The 16,850-nt window shown below is 37.5% G+C and overlaps 1 protein-coding gene across 4 annotated transcripts in view; it reads right to left on the reverse strand.

Moving 5' to 3' along the window:
* The window catches only part of LOC127433048 (erbin-like), a 125,320-nt gene that overhangs the window by 31,964 nt on the left and 76,506 nt on the right, over window positions 1-16,850 (reverse strand). For all 4 annotated transcript variants that reach the window (XM_051684670.1, XM_051684668.1, XM_051684669.1 and 1 more), the window contains exons 9-12: window positions 8,604-8,748; window positions 7,792-7,864; window positions 1,788-1,917; window positions 450-565 (exon numbers count right to left, since the gene is read on the reverse strand). In XM_051684670.1, coding sequence (XP_051540630.1) covers window positions 450-565; window positions 1,788-1,917; window positions 7,792-7,864; window positions 8,604-8,748 — 464 coding nt within the window. The remainder of the gene's footprint in view (window positions 1-449; window positions 566-1,787; window positions 1,918-7,791; window positions 7,865-8,603; window positions 8,749-16,850) is intronic.

The following is a 16,850-nucleotide window of genomic DNA, read 5'->3' on the forward strand; positions in this document are numbered from 1 at the left end:
AACATTTAAGTGTGACAAACATGCAAAAAAATAAGAAATCAGGAAGGGGGTAAACACTTTTTCACACCACTGTACTTATTGGAAGTAATTAGTAGGTGAATATAGAACGGATAGGTCCGACTCTAAATTCTGACTGGACGAGCCATGTTGAAAGCCACCACACCTGTGAGCGCATAATCTATATTAATGCGCTATGTTTAACAGTTTTCTGAACGTGTTTATCACGTTGCTGTTGTCTGCATTTATAAAAGCAATATGCTACGAGAAGCTGTGTGTTACAGTGATTTTACCACACTTAAGGGATGTTCTCAGGCACGATGTATAGTGTCTTTCTATAAACTGCATGTGTTTTGTTTTTTTAAATGCCGGGGATGTTGTGTGTGTGTGTGTGTGTGTGTGTGTGTGTATGGTATGATGTTTGGCTGTGTATGTGGCACAGAGGAACGTACTTGTTATCGCTGAGGTTGATGACCTTGAGTTTGAGCATGTCACCCATCTCCTCTGGTAGATACTCCAGCTTATTTGAGTGCAGGAAAAGCACAGTGACGTTCTTCAAACAGCCCATCTTTCTCAGACCAAACACACATATGAAGGGTAAACAGACAAGCAGAAAAGCAGACCAAGATCCACAATAGCTCATGCAGGATGCTTTGTTCAGAATGCATGATCAATGCTTTGGAGATCACCTCAAATGCTTGATTACAGGAGAAGCTGGGATTAGACATTTCAGATATTTGCCGTATCGACAGAAGCTTTGGTTTGTTTCAATTAACCAATTCAAAAACTGATCCAACACTCTTAAGGCCACATCCACACTAATTCGTTTTAATTTGAAAACACATTAATTTAACTTAATTACCACATACTTTGGAAAACAATGACATTAGGAAACTGAAAATGCAGTGTTCAAACTAAAACAGATTAGTGTTGATGTGGCCTAAGTGTTGCCGGAAAGCTCTGTGCAGCATTTTACGCATTTTTAAAGCTAAACTATTTTTTTTTGTTTCCACCGTTTATCACTGTCTTCAATTACAATAAACAGACTGTATTAAATGTTTCCTCAAAGATCTTACAGACAACTTATTTAAAAAAAAAAAAAATGCTTTGAGAATCAGTTCAATTTAATAATTAAAAAGAATCACTTTAAAAAGAATGACTCATTTCGAAACCTGACATCACTTCCACACTCGTTTGAAAAAGCGTTGATATCGCTGTATTTATGGCCCTCATCCACACTGGAAGGCCGTCAACGTTTGTATTTGTTAATACTTAACTAATGCATTAACTGTTTTAACTTCGTTAATTACACGGCTCTCTGGAATACTTGATTCTGATTAGTCAATGGTGCCATCTAGTGGTCTGACATCTCTAAGTAACAACTGCACATCCACATACAAGACCATTCATCCGGGTATTTGAGCCATCTTTACTGCTTCTCGGATCATTGTACAATCTCTAAATTTAAACTAATAAAATCATTTCTTCTCACCAGAGCTGGATTTCACCTGTTCGGCGATATATTTCTTCTCACATAATTACACAGTTTCGACACAAATACATTTTGCATGTCCATTTATTTGGCAAGTTGTCTTGTAATAGGCTGGATAATGAGGAGTCAGGTGGTCATTTTCACAAAATTAAACATCAACTGTGACACACACCGGAGGTGGATTTCAGCTGTTCAGCAATTTCTTGCTTCCAAAAGGGAAAACATTAAGTTGTGGAAGTTAAATAGCCATTTTTTGTTGACTTTAATAATTGATGCTGTGGCTAGAAGCTGGACTGACCTCTGGAGGCATCTGAGTGAGCAGGTTGTGGTCGGCAGCAAATGTTCGCAGGTTGACACACTGACCGACGGAGGACGGCAGCGCCTCAATCTCATTGAAACTGCAGTCCAGCTCGTCCAGAGATGTGAGACTAGAGAGAAAGACCAACACATATGATTCAGTAAATGGATTATTCTTATGGTGTACAGAACCATGTTTAACATAAACTAATGGCATTTAATCCAGCTCTATGGTTCTCTACAAAAATAAAAAGAATGTGTTGTATAATGTGTTATATAACAAATATTATATAATTTTTGATTCAACAGAACAGTTCAAACCCACACCTGATTCCAAATACCCCTATTTCAGTATGTCTAGTGGTTAACAACCTTTTGTCACCAATGGCCATAATTTGTTAAAGCATTTGCTGATTAAAGGTATAGTAATATTATATTTTTTAGAGCTGTCGATTAAATTTTAAACACGTAATTTTTTTTATATAATTAATCGCAATAAATTAAAATGTTAAAAAAATGACGCATTTATTCATGCCTCCGTAATACAAGTACATATTTCCCTACCATTGGAGCAATTCAAGTTTGAAGTAGGCTACATGTAACTACATGTTTTACAAGCTACATCAGCAGGGGGCAGTCAGCGTACCTCAACAAACCTCACAAGCAGCATAGCCACAGAATGAGAGGGTTCTTAATAGTGTAGCACAATAGATATTACCTCGAGACGCAAATTTTAAAGTTTCAACTGCTTTTTACTTAACACAGCATCCTAAAACGCAGCGTTAATGACAAAAAAGCATCCATCTGACGCATTATGTACAAATAGACAGACAATTAAGAACAGCACAGATGGAACGCCAGAATACATCTTATAAGAACCGAAAAAATTTATGAAAACTCAACTGCAAAATAAACTGCTGTTGACTGTAGTCTTGCTCAATGATATAGAAATAAAATAAGCAATGCACTATTGTATTGACTTCTAAAGCTACTTTTGTATTGTCTAATCAATGCTTTACTTGTTTGCCACAATACTGCAATATATTTCATTCCGAATATCTGAATAATTATTTTTAATAAAGGCCCTACAGTTTATATTACATTTATAATTATTTTAAATATGATTTATTATTTATATTGAATTCACTTTTTTGGGGGGCCTTTCCTCAGCCAATATTGATATATGCGATTAATTGAGATGAATTTGATTAATTGGCTTGTCATGTAATTAATTAGATTAAACATATTTTTATAGATTGACAGCCCTGGATTTTTAAATCATTACTAACTTGCAAGTGTGTTGAATAAATTACAAAGCCAGTGAAAAGACCAAAGGCTAAATAAAAAAAAAAAAATATGGTTTCAATTGTTGTGCAAATGGTTTTCGCTCTAAAATATGCACGTGTGTGTACTCAGAATATATTGAGAAATGTTTCCAAGCACTACAAGGTGGGATAACAGAAATCAATGACATTCTGGTCCCTCAATATAGCTCAGGTCCCTCCTTCAGTGTAAGCCAACGAGATTTATTTGTCCACCAGGCAAAAATCGTGTATCTGTTCACTTAAAAAGTAATAGCATGCCTCTTCTCAACTCTCCTCAACAAATTGTACATTGTGTGGCATCTGTCGCACAAACGGTGCAGGGCGAGTTACATACCAAAAGTAATAGTAGAAGTACAATAGTAAAAGTATTAGTATATTATATTAGTACTAAAGGACTAGTAATACTGATGCTTGCCTAACACCACTAAAGAGCTCAAATAGCTCATATAGAAAGCACTGAAATGCAGTGTGAGTGGAGAGTTAAAGGATGTGGTTTATATAATGGACCACCAGCCTGACATCCGAGGGTGGTCTACAGGAAACAGACATATAAATAACTCAGCCTGTATACTGTATGTGTGTATATGTATATGAGAAACTGCAACAAAATTCACTTTTAAAAGCACTCATATATACTACACAAATATAGAAACAGAGAGAAGCATATGCATATTTAGTAATTCTAAGATGGTTTTATGGACTGTGAAGAATTAGCAGGTTTTCTGTGAGTGACATCTGGATTATTAAGGGGGTCAAATCATGATAAATCAAACTGTCATTGATTTTTTTTTTAAAAGAGATTTCACTGCACTATGTAAACATACTGTACCTTTCAGATCTCCAAAAAGACCATATCGTAAAAAGTCTTTACATATATTGAAAAAGTGCAGGGAAAATCAGAGTGAAAGCAGCTCATGACACACTGAGACGAATCAAATTAAAGATTAATCATTTTTAATCAGTGTGCTTTACAATCCGAGCTGGGATTAAAACAGAATCCTTGCAGTCACATATTCATAATCCTTCCAGGCATATTTTTCTTTTCTAAGCCCCGGATTAGGAAATCTAATCTAACATAAGGGATAACCGGCATGTTTGGAAACAAGCTCCAAATAAGAGGTGGTGGGAATGAGGTACAACTGTTGTGTTCTTTTTTTGATGGGTAACACAGGCGGTTTCTCTTTCTTACATACATAAAAATGCACACAGTGTAAAGCAATCACTCCTGGTGAGCCCATATGGACTTCAATGGACCTCAATCACAGGCCCGTTTCAAAGCCCGCTGTAGTGGTCCTCTGAATGTATCAGTCAGTAGTTTACAGTTCTGCTCACTTAAAAGAATATTCCGGGTTCAATACAAGTTCAGCTCCATTGACAACATTTGTGGTATAATGTTGATTATTCCAATAAATCAATTTGACTCGTCCCTCATTATTTAAAAAAAAAAAGGTAAATCACATTTACAGTAAGGCACTGACAATGGAAGTGAAAGGGGACACTCCATAAACTTTAAAACACTCACAGTTTCAAAAGTATAGCATTTAAACATTATACGTTGTAACATGAGTTTAGAGTGATAAAATTCAGGGATCTACCGATAATACGGCATTTACCAGATTAAAGGGTTTACCGGCGTTATGTCGTCATTACAACAAAGTTGTAATATTAGATTTAACTTTGCACAGAAAAGGTTAGTAAGTGATTTTATCACACTAAAATAATGTTTACACATATACAGTGCTGTGAAAATGTTCCTTCCTGATTTCTTCTGTTTTTATGTATTTTTCATACTAACTTGTTTTAGATCTTCAAACGAGATATAATATTAAACAAAAGCAACCTGAGTAAACACAAAATACAGTTTTCAAATATATTTTTTTATTGAAGCAAAAAAGTTATCCAACACCTATATCACCCATGTGAAAAACTAACTGCCCCCTTAAACGTAATAGCTGGTTGTGCCACCATTAGCAGCAACAACTGCAACCAAATGCTTCCGATATCTGGAGTTCAGTCTTTCACAATGGAGGAATGGTGGAATTCTGGCCCACTCTTCTTTACTGAACTGCTTTAGTTCAACCACACTGGAGGGTTTTCGAGCATGAACTGCTCATTTAAGGTCCTGCCACAGCATCTCAATCGGGTTAAAGTCAGGACTTTGATCAGGCCACTCCTAAACTTTAATTTAGCTACTTTTGAGCCATTCAGAGGTGGACTTACTTCTATGCTTTGGATCATTGTCTTGCTGCATGATCCAGCTGTGCTTGAGCTTTAACTTACAGACTGATGACCGGACGTTCTCCTTTAGGATTTTCTGGTAGAGAGCAGAATTCATGTTTCCCTCAATTATTGCAAGTCACCCTGGCTCTGAAGCAGCAAAGCATCCCCACACCATCACACTGCCACCACCATGCTTGACCGTAGGTATGATGTTCATTTTGTTGAATTCTGTGTTTGATTTACGCCAGATGTAACGGGACACCTGTCTTCCAAACAGTTCCACTTTCGACTCATCAGTCCACAGAACATTCTCCCAAAAGGTATGAGGATCATCAAGATGTGTTTTGGCAAAATTCAGACGAGCCTTAATGTTCTTCTGGGTCAGCAGTTGTTTTTGCCTCACCACTCTTCCATGGATGGCATTTTTGGCCAGTGTCTCTCTGATAATGGAGTCATGAACAGTGACCTTTATTGATACGAGAGAGACATGCAGTTCCTTGGATGTTGTCCTTGTGCTGCAAGTCATCGCTGTGCTCTTGGAGGATATTTGGATGGTCGGCCACTTCTGGGAAGGTACTGTTCCAAGTTTTCTCCATTTGGAGATAAATTTTGAGAGCCTTTGAAATAGCTTTGTAACCCTTCTCAGACTGATGAAATTCAACAACTTTTTTCCTCATAAAATCTGGAATTTCTTTCGACCTTGGTATAGTGTGATACTGGGTGAGAACTTTTAGCCAATTTCATGCTGCTGAAAAAAGTTCTATTTAGGTGTTGATTTGATTGAACAGGGCTGACAGTAATCAGGCCTGGGTGTGTCTAGTCCAGCTGAATCCCATTATGAATGCGGTTTCATAGATTTGGGGATTTAGTGACTACTTTTCCACACAGGCCCAGTTGGTATTGGATAACTTTTTTGCTTGAATAAATAACATTATCATTTAAAAACTGTATTTTGTGTTTACTCAGATTGCCTTTGTTTCATTTTAGATTTTGTTTGAATTTTTTAAACAATTTAGTATGCGATAAAACAGAAGAAATCAGGATGGGATCAAATACTTTTACAAAGCACTGTATGTTTTACATTGTGTGGCTTTACTGTTGAAACAGTGAGTATTTTAATGTAAAAGACTGGCCCCATTCACTTCCATTGTAAGTGCCTTACAACATTTTAAAGGACTTTTAATAAACACTGTATAAATAAAAAGTACATTTTAAATATTTTTTCAAATTTCACAAAAGGGCTGTGCCGATAAAATCATATAAATCATTCAATTTGCTTCTAACGATGTTGCATCAATACTTTATATACTTTTAGCAATATTTTTTTTATTAATACATGCATTCAGATAATTTCCTACAGTGTAATTAATGAAGAAACAGGAAGTCTAAAAAATGTCAAACTTTGAAACCGGTATTTCTCAGTGCAGTTGCTGTCCAGTGATGTCATGATATACTGTGATGTATTGGATCTTGATATATCAAAACATGTGTCCATGTTAGTTCAACAAATTTTTAAACAACATTTATAGCAATTTCTAAAAAAGATAAAAAACGTTTTTTAACGATTTTAAAAATGTTATGTGGTGTAACCATCCAGAAAAAGCTATTAAAAGAATTTGACTGCACTTTAAATACATGAGTGTGTGTACAACTTAATTATAAATTTAAAAAAAGTTGTATAAAAAAAAAAGGTGTAAATTATTTTTTATAAATAACTTTGTTACTTTAGTGTTGCTTCATTTGACCTGAACAAAATGTGCCATTTTATAAAAATGTCAAGATATTGGATATTTTTTTTTTTGTTTTTTTTTTAAACTTAACAGTCATGAGGGTCTAAAGGACTCCTCTCTCTTTTTTTTTTTATTTGTGTTTTTTTTTACACCACCTTACTTTGATTTGGTGGACAATTAAAAAAAATATGAATCGTATTTGAAAACAAAATTGTTTTACTGTTTTTAATTTTTTTTAAGAAATATAATAAAAGATTGCAACATTTCTTTTTTCAAGAATTTTAGCTTTTAATGAGATTTTATTTTTACTGTCTCCAGTTACACCACTTTATTTTTATTTTTTATTCCTTTAAACCCCTGAAAAAATATCAAAATGACTTTGAACTCAGACACTGAAAACATGTTTTGAGTGAACTGCATTTTCTAAGTATTTTTTTTCTTTTTCATTTTTATCAACAAAAATTTCAGAATGTCATGTCATCGACCCATACGTATCATGATGTGTATTGTATTTGTAGCCCTATTTGCTAAAACCTACTAAAGAGAGTATATTACTCTCAACTGACTTTGACGCATTTGATCCTTTTTAAATCCTTTTAGCATATTTTCAGTTTGTTTCCCACAATCAGCACAGAGAGATGACACAAGTGTGCAAATTCAGTGGTTAAGGGAACCAAGTCAAGATTTAAATACAGTTTATCAGAGGGCTATTTAGACGGCACTCACTCACCCGCCTATTGTGTCAGGCAGGTACATGAGCTGGTTATCATCCACCTTCAGAGTAGTCAGTCTCTTCAGTGAACCTGTAAAGAGATGAAAGAGTTTGTATCGCATGGCAATTTATACAGATGCAGACAGTAACTGGCCATTCTTATCGAAGACGGTCTCTCTAAACCCACTTCAGTCTAAACAAAAAGAGCGTGCCAATCTTTAGGCAAATTAAGTAAGAACTTATTTGATGAAATTGAATTACAAACTGAGTGCTCACATTTCCATTGAAAAGCTCTAGCAATTATAGATGAAAACTTATCAGCCTTTCGCTAATGCCAAATATCTTTGTGGCTAGAAAAAAACGTTCTCTGAGCTCTCAAATGGATATCATTAAGAGTTGAATTGGGGGGACACTGTATCACAGTGTGCGGCTTGGCCACTTTAACGTGCTCATTTGCGGCTGTCTGACTGGGTCATTCATTTGGTAATGAGATTGTATTACTGCTTCTACCCATAACCCTCCTGTTCGTTTACACATCTAACCTGTTCATTTGTTATAAAGCAGATTAGAGTTAAGACTGCCAGAGCACACACTGTATATACAGGAACGAGTAAATCAAATTTTTTGTTTTGTGCCTATTTTAGCATCCACCAAGAGAAATTCATTCATGTTTGTAGCACAAACAGTGCAGGATTAGTTACATACTAAAGTTTAATACTTGAACTTGGAGGCTTGTTCAGATCACTAACTCTTTGTATGAGTAATATCAATAGTAATGCTCACCTTAGTAAACACAATCCATAAGTAATATCTGTGTTTGTGTGTTTTACCTATTGAGCCTGGCAGCTGTGTCAAAGCGTTGTTGGACAGCAGCAGATCCTGCAGGTTTTCACAGCCTGATATCTGCTCATCAATCATCTCAACATTGTTTTTGGACACGTCCAAGTAGTTGAGCTGCTTCAGTGACCCGATCATCTGTACAAACACACACAATATATACAGTATATTAGGGCTGAGAAATTTTATGCGTAAATTAATGAACGCAATTACTGCAGTATCTGTTTTTTTGTTGTTGTTGTTTTTTTTTACTTCTTGAAACTTGACGTGATAGGAGAAAGGTCTCCCGAGTTGTTACTGGCAGGCTACAGGCTCCGATTGGAGTGGGGGTGGGGTTATGGCATCTGCCTGCCAGGAACAAACCCATGGACTTTTGTACAATGGGCAAAACTTCACTTATGTTTCTCCCCACTTTCTGTGGCTAAAATTGGCATTTATAAATGTTCAGGAGGTACACTCTGCACTGCACATCCTAACACAGAAACTGGCTGTGTGAAGCAGTGCATGCTTATTCATTGTGCGCGACATATGTCCTGGGCATAATAAACAAGGGAGCGGATTTACTGAACGGAGAACGGAGACTTCACCTGCAAGTGGTGAACGAAGCTGCTGTATCTCTTCGCATCGTCTGAAAATGCTCACTGACTTTCATCTGCACCAGTGTCAAAAGTGAAATAGTGAAAGAGAGACCCAGCGTGTGCGCAATAGTGACCTGGCCCAGCAGTTCAGGAAGCTGCATCCAGGTATACTGTACTTGTAGAAACTGAATGGCAGCCAGAGAAAATAATAGTTTTGAGATTTTAAACTTCAGCAAATTAAACTTCAGCATTCAATGTTTTATATCTGTATGTATAGTGTCTAATAATGCACTGACAATGTACACTTAAGTTACTCTTGCCAATAATGTTTGATATGAATTGAATCTGCCTATTTTGATCCTATTATTTAAAAAACTGGAAAAGATTTTGCCCAACATTTAATTACAACATGTCCACTGATTTTATGACATGTATACATATAATTTTATCAAAGATTAATGCATGTAAAAATGTGTCTAATTAAAAAAACAAACTGAAAATTTAAACGTACATATTTAAATAATTAAAATAAATGATAATTAACCAAGTTATTTGAGACAATGTATAAAGTAAATATATTTATGATGATTTTTAATGTTTGTTATTATGTATCATGTACCCTGATTTAATTGCGATTAATCACAAAAAACTGTGTGATTAATTATTTTTTATATTATAATCGATAACATTTATTTTGCGATAACAACTGGCTGACTGTACATTATCCCGCTTATTACATGGCTGCTAACCAAATAAATAAATTGACATAAAATATTGATTTGCGTTCAAATTATGTAATTATGTGAGAAGAAATAAATCAATGAACAGCTGAAATCAACCTCCGGTTTGCGTCGGAGATCTGTTGGTGTTTATTTCGTGAAAATGACCGTCTGACTCCTCATTCAGCCTATTACAAGACTACTTGCAAAATAAATAAATGCACATGAAACATTGATTTGAGTAGAATTTTTTTTATTAGCTTACTTGTAGAGATCGCACAATGAGGTGAGAAGCAGGTGAGATGGCTCGCAGAACCCTGATGACCGGTCTGATACGTGGATGTGCGGTTGTTACAGAGCAATATCTGACCGCTGGATGGCGCCACTGATCAATCATAATAGAGTATTCCAGAGATCCGTGTAATAAATAAATATATATATATACTGTATATTCAGGAGCTTGACAGACTCTGGTCAGAGTCTGCTATCATGAAAAAGAGCAGCTCCGTTTGTGTTCTACTGAAGAAACAAAGTAATACAGGTTTGGATCCATTTGTAGGTGGTTGTAATTTTTAGGTGATCTATCCCTGTAATATGTTGCAGTAATATTACTCAGTGTGAATGGGCTTTTAGAGTCGACACTCTTCCGGTGAAGGAATGAAGGACTGAAGCAGTGAGGGAGTGGATACTGATGAGGAGGGACTGGAGGAGATGGAGTGATGCAGTTGAGAAAGAGGTCAAGATAAATGACTGAAAGCCAAAGGCAAAGCGTGAACTGGCTCAATCTATCTCTCATGCTTGAGTGCAGACTGCGGCCAGAAACTGTTGCTCTCAAACACACTCCGTCCTTCTGCCACTCCATTTCAAGGTCATTTTAGTTTTGCTTTTCCAATTGCATTTTTAATTACATACTATTTTCAGATGTACTTTTTGTCAGTTTTTAGCAAAGGATTGTGAATTTCAGTTTAGTGGTTATTTCATGGAGACATTTCTACTTCTATTTAATTTTATTTTATTTTCAGTTTTAGTCATTATAGGCAATGAGTCAGTTGAGAAACAGAACAGGTTCAGTATTATTTACAATGAAAATAAGCAACCTTTGAACTTAAGATTGTCAAAACCTGCTAAAGGGACCTTTTAAATGTTGTATTTCCATAAACATGGTCAGTCCAGACAGAGGACCAGGTATAAGTATTTGATTTCTAGCACAGATCCAGTGCAAAACCAGTAGTAGAGTGATAGTCCAGGGGTCAAATCAAATAAGGGTGCCCAAGATGAAAATAATGAGAAATCTTTCTAAAATCTAGTTTAAAACTAGGGATGTACAATAGGAATCGATTAATCGAGTACTCGTTCGGCACCACCTACTTGACTATTAAAAACACTACTTGAATATCACAAATTGATTTTGTGATATAATAAAATGTTTCACAAATGATAAAAATGTGATAGCCTTTATGTAGACTTAGTGTTTTATACAGTAAATGTGCATTACCTTTATTCCATCAGTATTGCTTTCTATGTAAACTCCGGGTCAGTGCAAATGTTTTCTTACTATTATTATTTTTCATTTTTATTAATGCATATTGTTCATTAAAACATTTTATTTTCTAAAATTAAATGAATTAAATTTAATAAATTTCTAATTACATTTGAAGTTAGCTAATTTTGAAACTGCTCTTAGTAACTTCTATGAATAAAACAAAATATCAATGTCGCATACCTGTTATTTTTAACTTACATTTTAATTTACAAATAATCGATTACTTGTTTTTTATGGGTTAGAGTACTCGACTACAAAGTTACTCGATAATGCTTATCCCTATTTAAAACAAGTGTCAAGTCCGAGTCCGTGTTGGTTTTAAAATTTTGTATAAAATACTGTAAAATATTTGTAAAAAAAAATATATACAAATAATTAAATGACTAAAAATTTAAATAAAATACATAAGTATTCAATGAGTGCACACAATCATTAATAAAAAAAAAAGTTTTCAACCATTAATCAAGATAAAATATATATTTGTTCAAATACCATGAATTTTAGTCACAAATATCAAAATGTTTTCTTAATATTTACTCCATTTGACATGAACAAAATGTGTCTTTACATAAAAATATCATAATATCTGATATTTTTTAAAACTTTACACATGGTCATGAGGGACTACAGGTGTCCTCTCCAATTGTTTTATTTATTTGTCTTATGACGGATGTTGGTTACATCACATGACAGGTGGACAAAAGTTTTTCTAAATATTAATATTTCAAAACAAAATTGTGTTTTTTTATTTTTTTTTATAGAAAATAAGATTATTCCGCAGTACTTATGCCAATATTTATTTTTTTAAGAATTGAAAAGAGAATATTAAGAATTTCACCACTTAGACAGTTTTTACTTTAAGTCCAAGAAAAAGAAAAGAAAAAAACATACAAATGACTTTGTATTATTCAAAATACAGTTCATCGTAGCAAAGAAGATTGTTTTCAAGTAATTGTTTTGTGTAAATTGCATTTTTTTATGCATTTTTAAATAACAATAGATCTGGACAAAAAACTGACCCATAGTACAATAGTAAAAAAAAATAGTTATCTTGCTGCTTATAGCTGAAAGTTTATTTTTATTTTTATTATTTTATGCTTTTTGCCATTTTTTTTTTCATTGGGAAAGATTACAGGAAATGTTAGCGAGAAGATCAACAGGATCGGGACATGACACATCCCAGATTCTAACCTGCATCTGCTACATAAGCTCAATGTGTCTGGAGCATGGACGATCTCTGAGACATCAGCTGAAGTCTTAAAGTCAATATGAAATAGCATTCACTACCAATTTTACTGCCATAATGTGAAGTATTTCCAGGTGATAGAATATTCAACCAGAAAAAAGTAAGGCTGAATCATAAATAGTGAGCATTCCATATTAAAGTCAGAGTAGTCCTTCACTACATTAACGTAACAATCATTAAGAATAACAATTAGCAGCACTAGGGCTCTGTTCACACTGCAGGAAAAATCTGATTTTTAGACATTTCAAACTGCAAGTTATATGTGGACAGATTGGATTTTTTGTTGTTCAGACTGCAGTCGCTTTTGCTAGCACGTCTCCATTAGTTGTCATATAACGATGCAAACTTACGTACACTATATTGCCAAAAGTATTCGCTCACCCATCCAAATAATTGAATTCAGGTGTTCCAATCACTTCCATGGCCACAGGTGTATAAAATGAAGCACCAGCATGCAGACTGCTTCTACAAACATTTGTGAAAGAATGAGCCGCTCTCAGGAGCTCAGTGAATTCCAGCGTGGTACTGTGATAGGATGCCACCTGTGCAACAAGTACAGTCGTGAAATTTCCTCGCTACTAAATATTCCACAGTCAACTGTCAGTGGTATTATAACAAAGTGGAAGCGATTGGGAATGACAGCAACTCAGCCACGAAGTGGTAGGCCACGTAAAATGACAGAGCGGGGTCAGCGGATGCTGAGGTGCATAGTGCGCAGAGGTCGCCAACTTTCTGCAGAGTCAATCGCTACAGACCTCCAAAGTTCATGTAGCCTTAAGATTAGCTCAAGAACAGTGCGTAGAGAGCTTCATGGAATGGGTTTCCATGGCCGAGCAGCTGCATCCAAGCCATACATCACCAAGTGCAATGCAAAGCGTCGGATGCAGTGGTGTAAAGCACGCCGCCACTGGACTCTAGAGCAGTGGAGACGCGTTCTCTGGAGTGACGAATCACGCTTCTCCATCTGGCAATCTAATGGACGAGTCTGGGTTTGGCGGTTGCCAGGAGAACGGTACTTGTCTGACTGCATTGTGCCAACTGTGAAGTTTGGTGGAGGGGGGATTATGGTGTGGGGTTGTTTTTCAGGAGCTGGGCTTGGCCCCTTAGTTCCAGTGAAAGGAACTCTGAATGCTTCAGCATACCAAGAGATTTTGGACAATTCCATGCTCCCAACTTTGTGGGAACAGTTTGGGGATGGCCCCTTCCTATTCCAACATTTGTGCACCAGTGCACAAAGCAAGGTCCATAAAGACATGGATGAGCGAGTTTGGTGTGGAAGAACTTGACTGGCCTGCACAGAGTCCTGACCTCAACCTGATAGAGCACCTTTGGGATGAATTAGAGCGAAGACTGCGAGCCAGGCCTTCTCGTCCAACATCAGTGTCTGACCTCACAAATGCGCTTCTGGAAGAATGGTCAAAAATTCCCATAAACACACTCCTAAACCTTGTGGAAAGCCTTCCCAGAAGAGTTGAAGCTGTTATAGCCGCAAAGGGTGGGCCGACGTCATATTAAACCCTATGGATTAAGAATGGGATGTCACTTAAGTTCATATGCGTCTAAAGGCAGATGAGCGAATACTTTTGGCAATATAGTGTATGTTCACAATGCGTGAGTGTTTATCAGTGGATGTATTTCATGAGGGCATCCAAATGTTAACACATTCTTCATAGAAAACTGCTTAAAAAAATAGGAGAGGTGGCATATGCAATGTTTAATGATGTTAGGTTTACAACAGTCCTGTTTTCGCCAAACGTCCCTTATTTTATCCAATACGGGACGCCAATTTTTAAACCATTTTTTACTGAAAATGATCTTGTAACGATCCCACAGTATGGCCATCATTATTGTTTTCCCTTGGAAATGTCCTGTGAAGGCATTGTTTATACCGTTTGGAATGCAGTGCATGTATTCTCATCGCAATACCTGATGAAACAACCCGTCGCACACAACTAATGAAAAATTAGATCTGACAGTTCAGACTGAGGCGCATTATAAAAAATCTGATTTTAATCGGATTCCAAACCACCTACAAATGTGGTTTGGATCAGACTTGTAAATATCGGATTTATTTTTTTTTTGGGGAATGACAGCAACTCAGCCACGAAGTGGTAGGTCACGTAAAATGACAGAGCGGGGTCAGCGGATTTAGTGTGGAAAGACCATGTGATTTCCTCAGTGATGTGGACACCGAGGAACTTGAAGCTGCTGACTCTCTCCACCGGTGCTCCATTGATGATGATGGGGATGTGTTCCCTGTCTTTTTTCCTGAAGTCCACCAGAGGTTGTGCTCCTGACACCAGCATGTCAGAGTGTGTACCTCCTCTCTGTAGGCCGTTTCATCATTGTCAGTGATCAGACCTACCACCGTTGTATCATCAGCAAACTTAATGATGGCATTGGAGCTGTGTGTTGCCACACAGTCATGTGTGTACAGGGAATACAGGAGTGGGCTGAGAACATAGCCCTGTGGGGCTCCAGTGTTGAGGGTCAGTGATGAGGAGATGTTGCTGCCCATTCTAACCACCTGGCGTCTGCTTGACAGGAAGTCCAGGATCCAGCTGCACAGCAAGCTGTTTAAGCCCAGAGCCCGGAGTTTCACATCAAGCTTGGAGGGCACTATGGTGTTGAATGCTGAGCTGTAGTCTACAAACAGCATTCTCACATAAGTGTTCCTTTTTTCCAGGTGGGAGAGAGCAGTGTGTAGTGTAGATGCAATGGTATCATCAGTGGAGAGGTTGTTGTAGTAAGCAAACTGCAATGGGTCCAGTGAGGGAGGCAGCACAGAGCAGATGTAAGTTTCTCAAAGCATTTGCTGATGATGGGGGTCAGAGCAACAGGATGCCAGTCATTTAAGCAAGCGATTTTGGATTGCTTTGTTACAGGCACAATGGTGGACGTTTTAAAGCATGTGGGGACCACAGACAAGGAGAGGGAAAGGTTGAAATTGTCTGTAAAAACACCAGCCAGTTGGTTCGCGCATGCTACGATGACGCGGCTCGGAATGCCGTCTGGACCCGCAGCTTTACGGATATTCACCCGTCGGAAGGATCGGGTTACATCCGCTACAGAGACGGAGAGTGAACTAACCACTGTAGCTTCGGCCGCGAGAGCTCTCTCTGCGAGGGCGGTGTTATTTCCCCCGAAACGAGCATAAAAAGTATTCAGCTCATCCGGGAGAGAGGCAGCAGTGTTCACGGAGGAGTTTTTAATATTAAGTCCGTGATGATATTAATTCCCTGCCACATGCTTCTAGAGTTGGTGGTGTTAAACTGTCCTTCAATCTTGTCCCTGTACTGGTGTTTGGCTGCTCTGATAGTTTTGCGGAGGGCATAACTGGCTTGTGTATGCTCCTCCGCGTTCCCGGAATTAAAAGCGGAGGTCCGCGCATCAAGTGCCACGCGAACATCGCTATTTATCCATGGCTTCTGGTTGGTGTAGATCCGTATTGTTTTGGTCGGAACAACGTCCTCTATGCACTTTCTGATGAAACACATTATGCTATCAGTGTAAACCTCAATGTCGTCATCAGAGGTGGACCGTAACATCTCCCAGTCCGCGTGATCAAAACAGTCTTGTAGCGTAGAATCTGATTGGTCCGACCAGCACTGGATCGTTCTGAGGGTGGGTGCTTCCTGTTTCAGTTTCTACCTGTAAGCGGGCAGAAGCAGAATGGAAGAGTGGTCCGATTTGCCAAATGGTGGGCAGGGGAGGGATTTGTAGCCATCCCGGAAGGGAGAGTAGCAATGGTCCAAAACCCGGTCCCATCGTGTGTTGAAACCGATGTGTTGGTAGCATTTTGGTGCGATTGATTTGAAATTGGCTTTGTTTAAGTCCCTGGTCACAATAAACGTGGCCTCAGGGTGCGCGGTTTCCTGCTCACTTATAATCCCATACAGTACCTTGAGTGCCCGGTCTGTGTCGGCTTGTGGTGGGATGTACACAGCATTGATAATGACCACTGTGAATTCCCTCGGTAGCCAGAATGGTCAACACAGAAGCATGAGAAATTCCAGATCAGGAGAGCAGAAAGACTCGATAGAATGTACATTCCTCTGATCACACCAGGATTTGTTGATCATAAAACATACACCACCACCTCTGGTTTTACCTGAGTGGTCTTTTGCTCTGTCCGCTCGGTGCACGGAGAACCC

Source organism: Myxocyprinus asiaticus, chromosome 42 (genome assembly GCF_019703515.2).
Source record: "Myxocyprinus asiaticus isolate MX2 ecotype Aquarium Trade chromosome 42, UBuf_Myxa_2, whole genome shotgun sequence".
NCBI classification, from domain to species: domain Eukaryota; kingdom Metazoa; phylum Chordata; class Actinopteri; order Cypriniformes; family Catostomidae; genus Myxocyprinus; species Myxocyprinus asiaticus.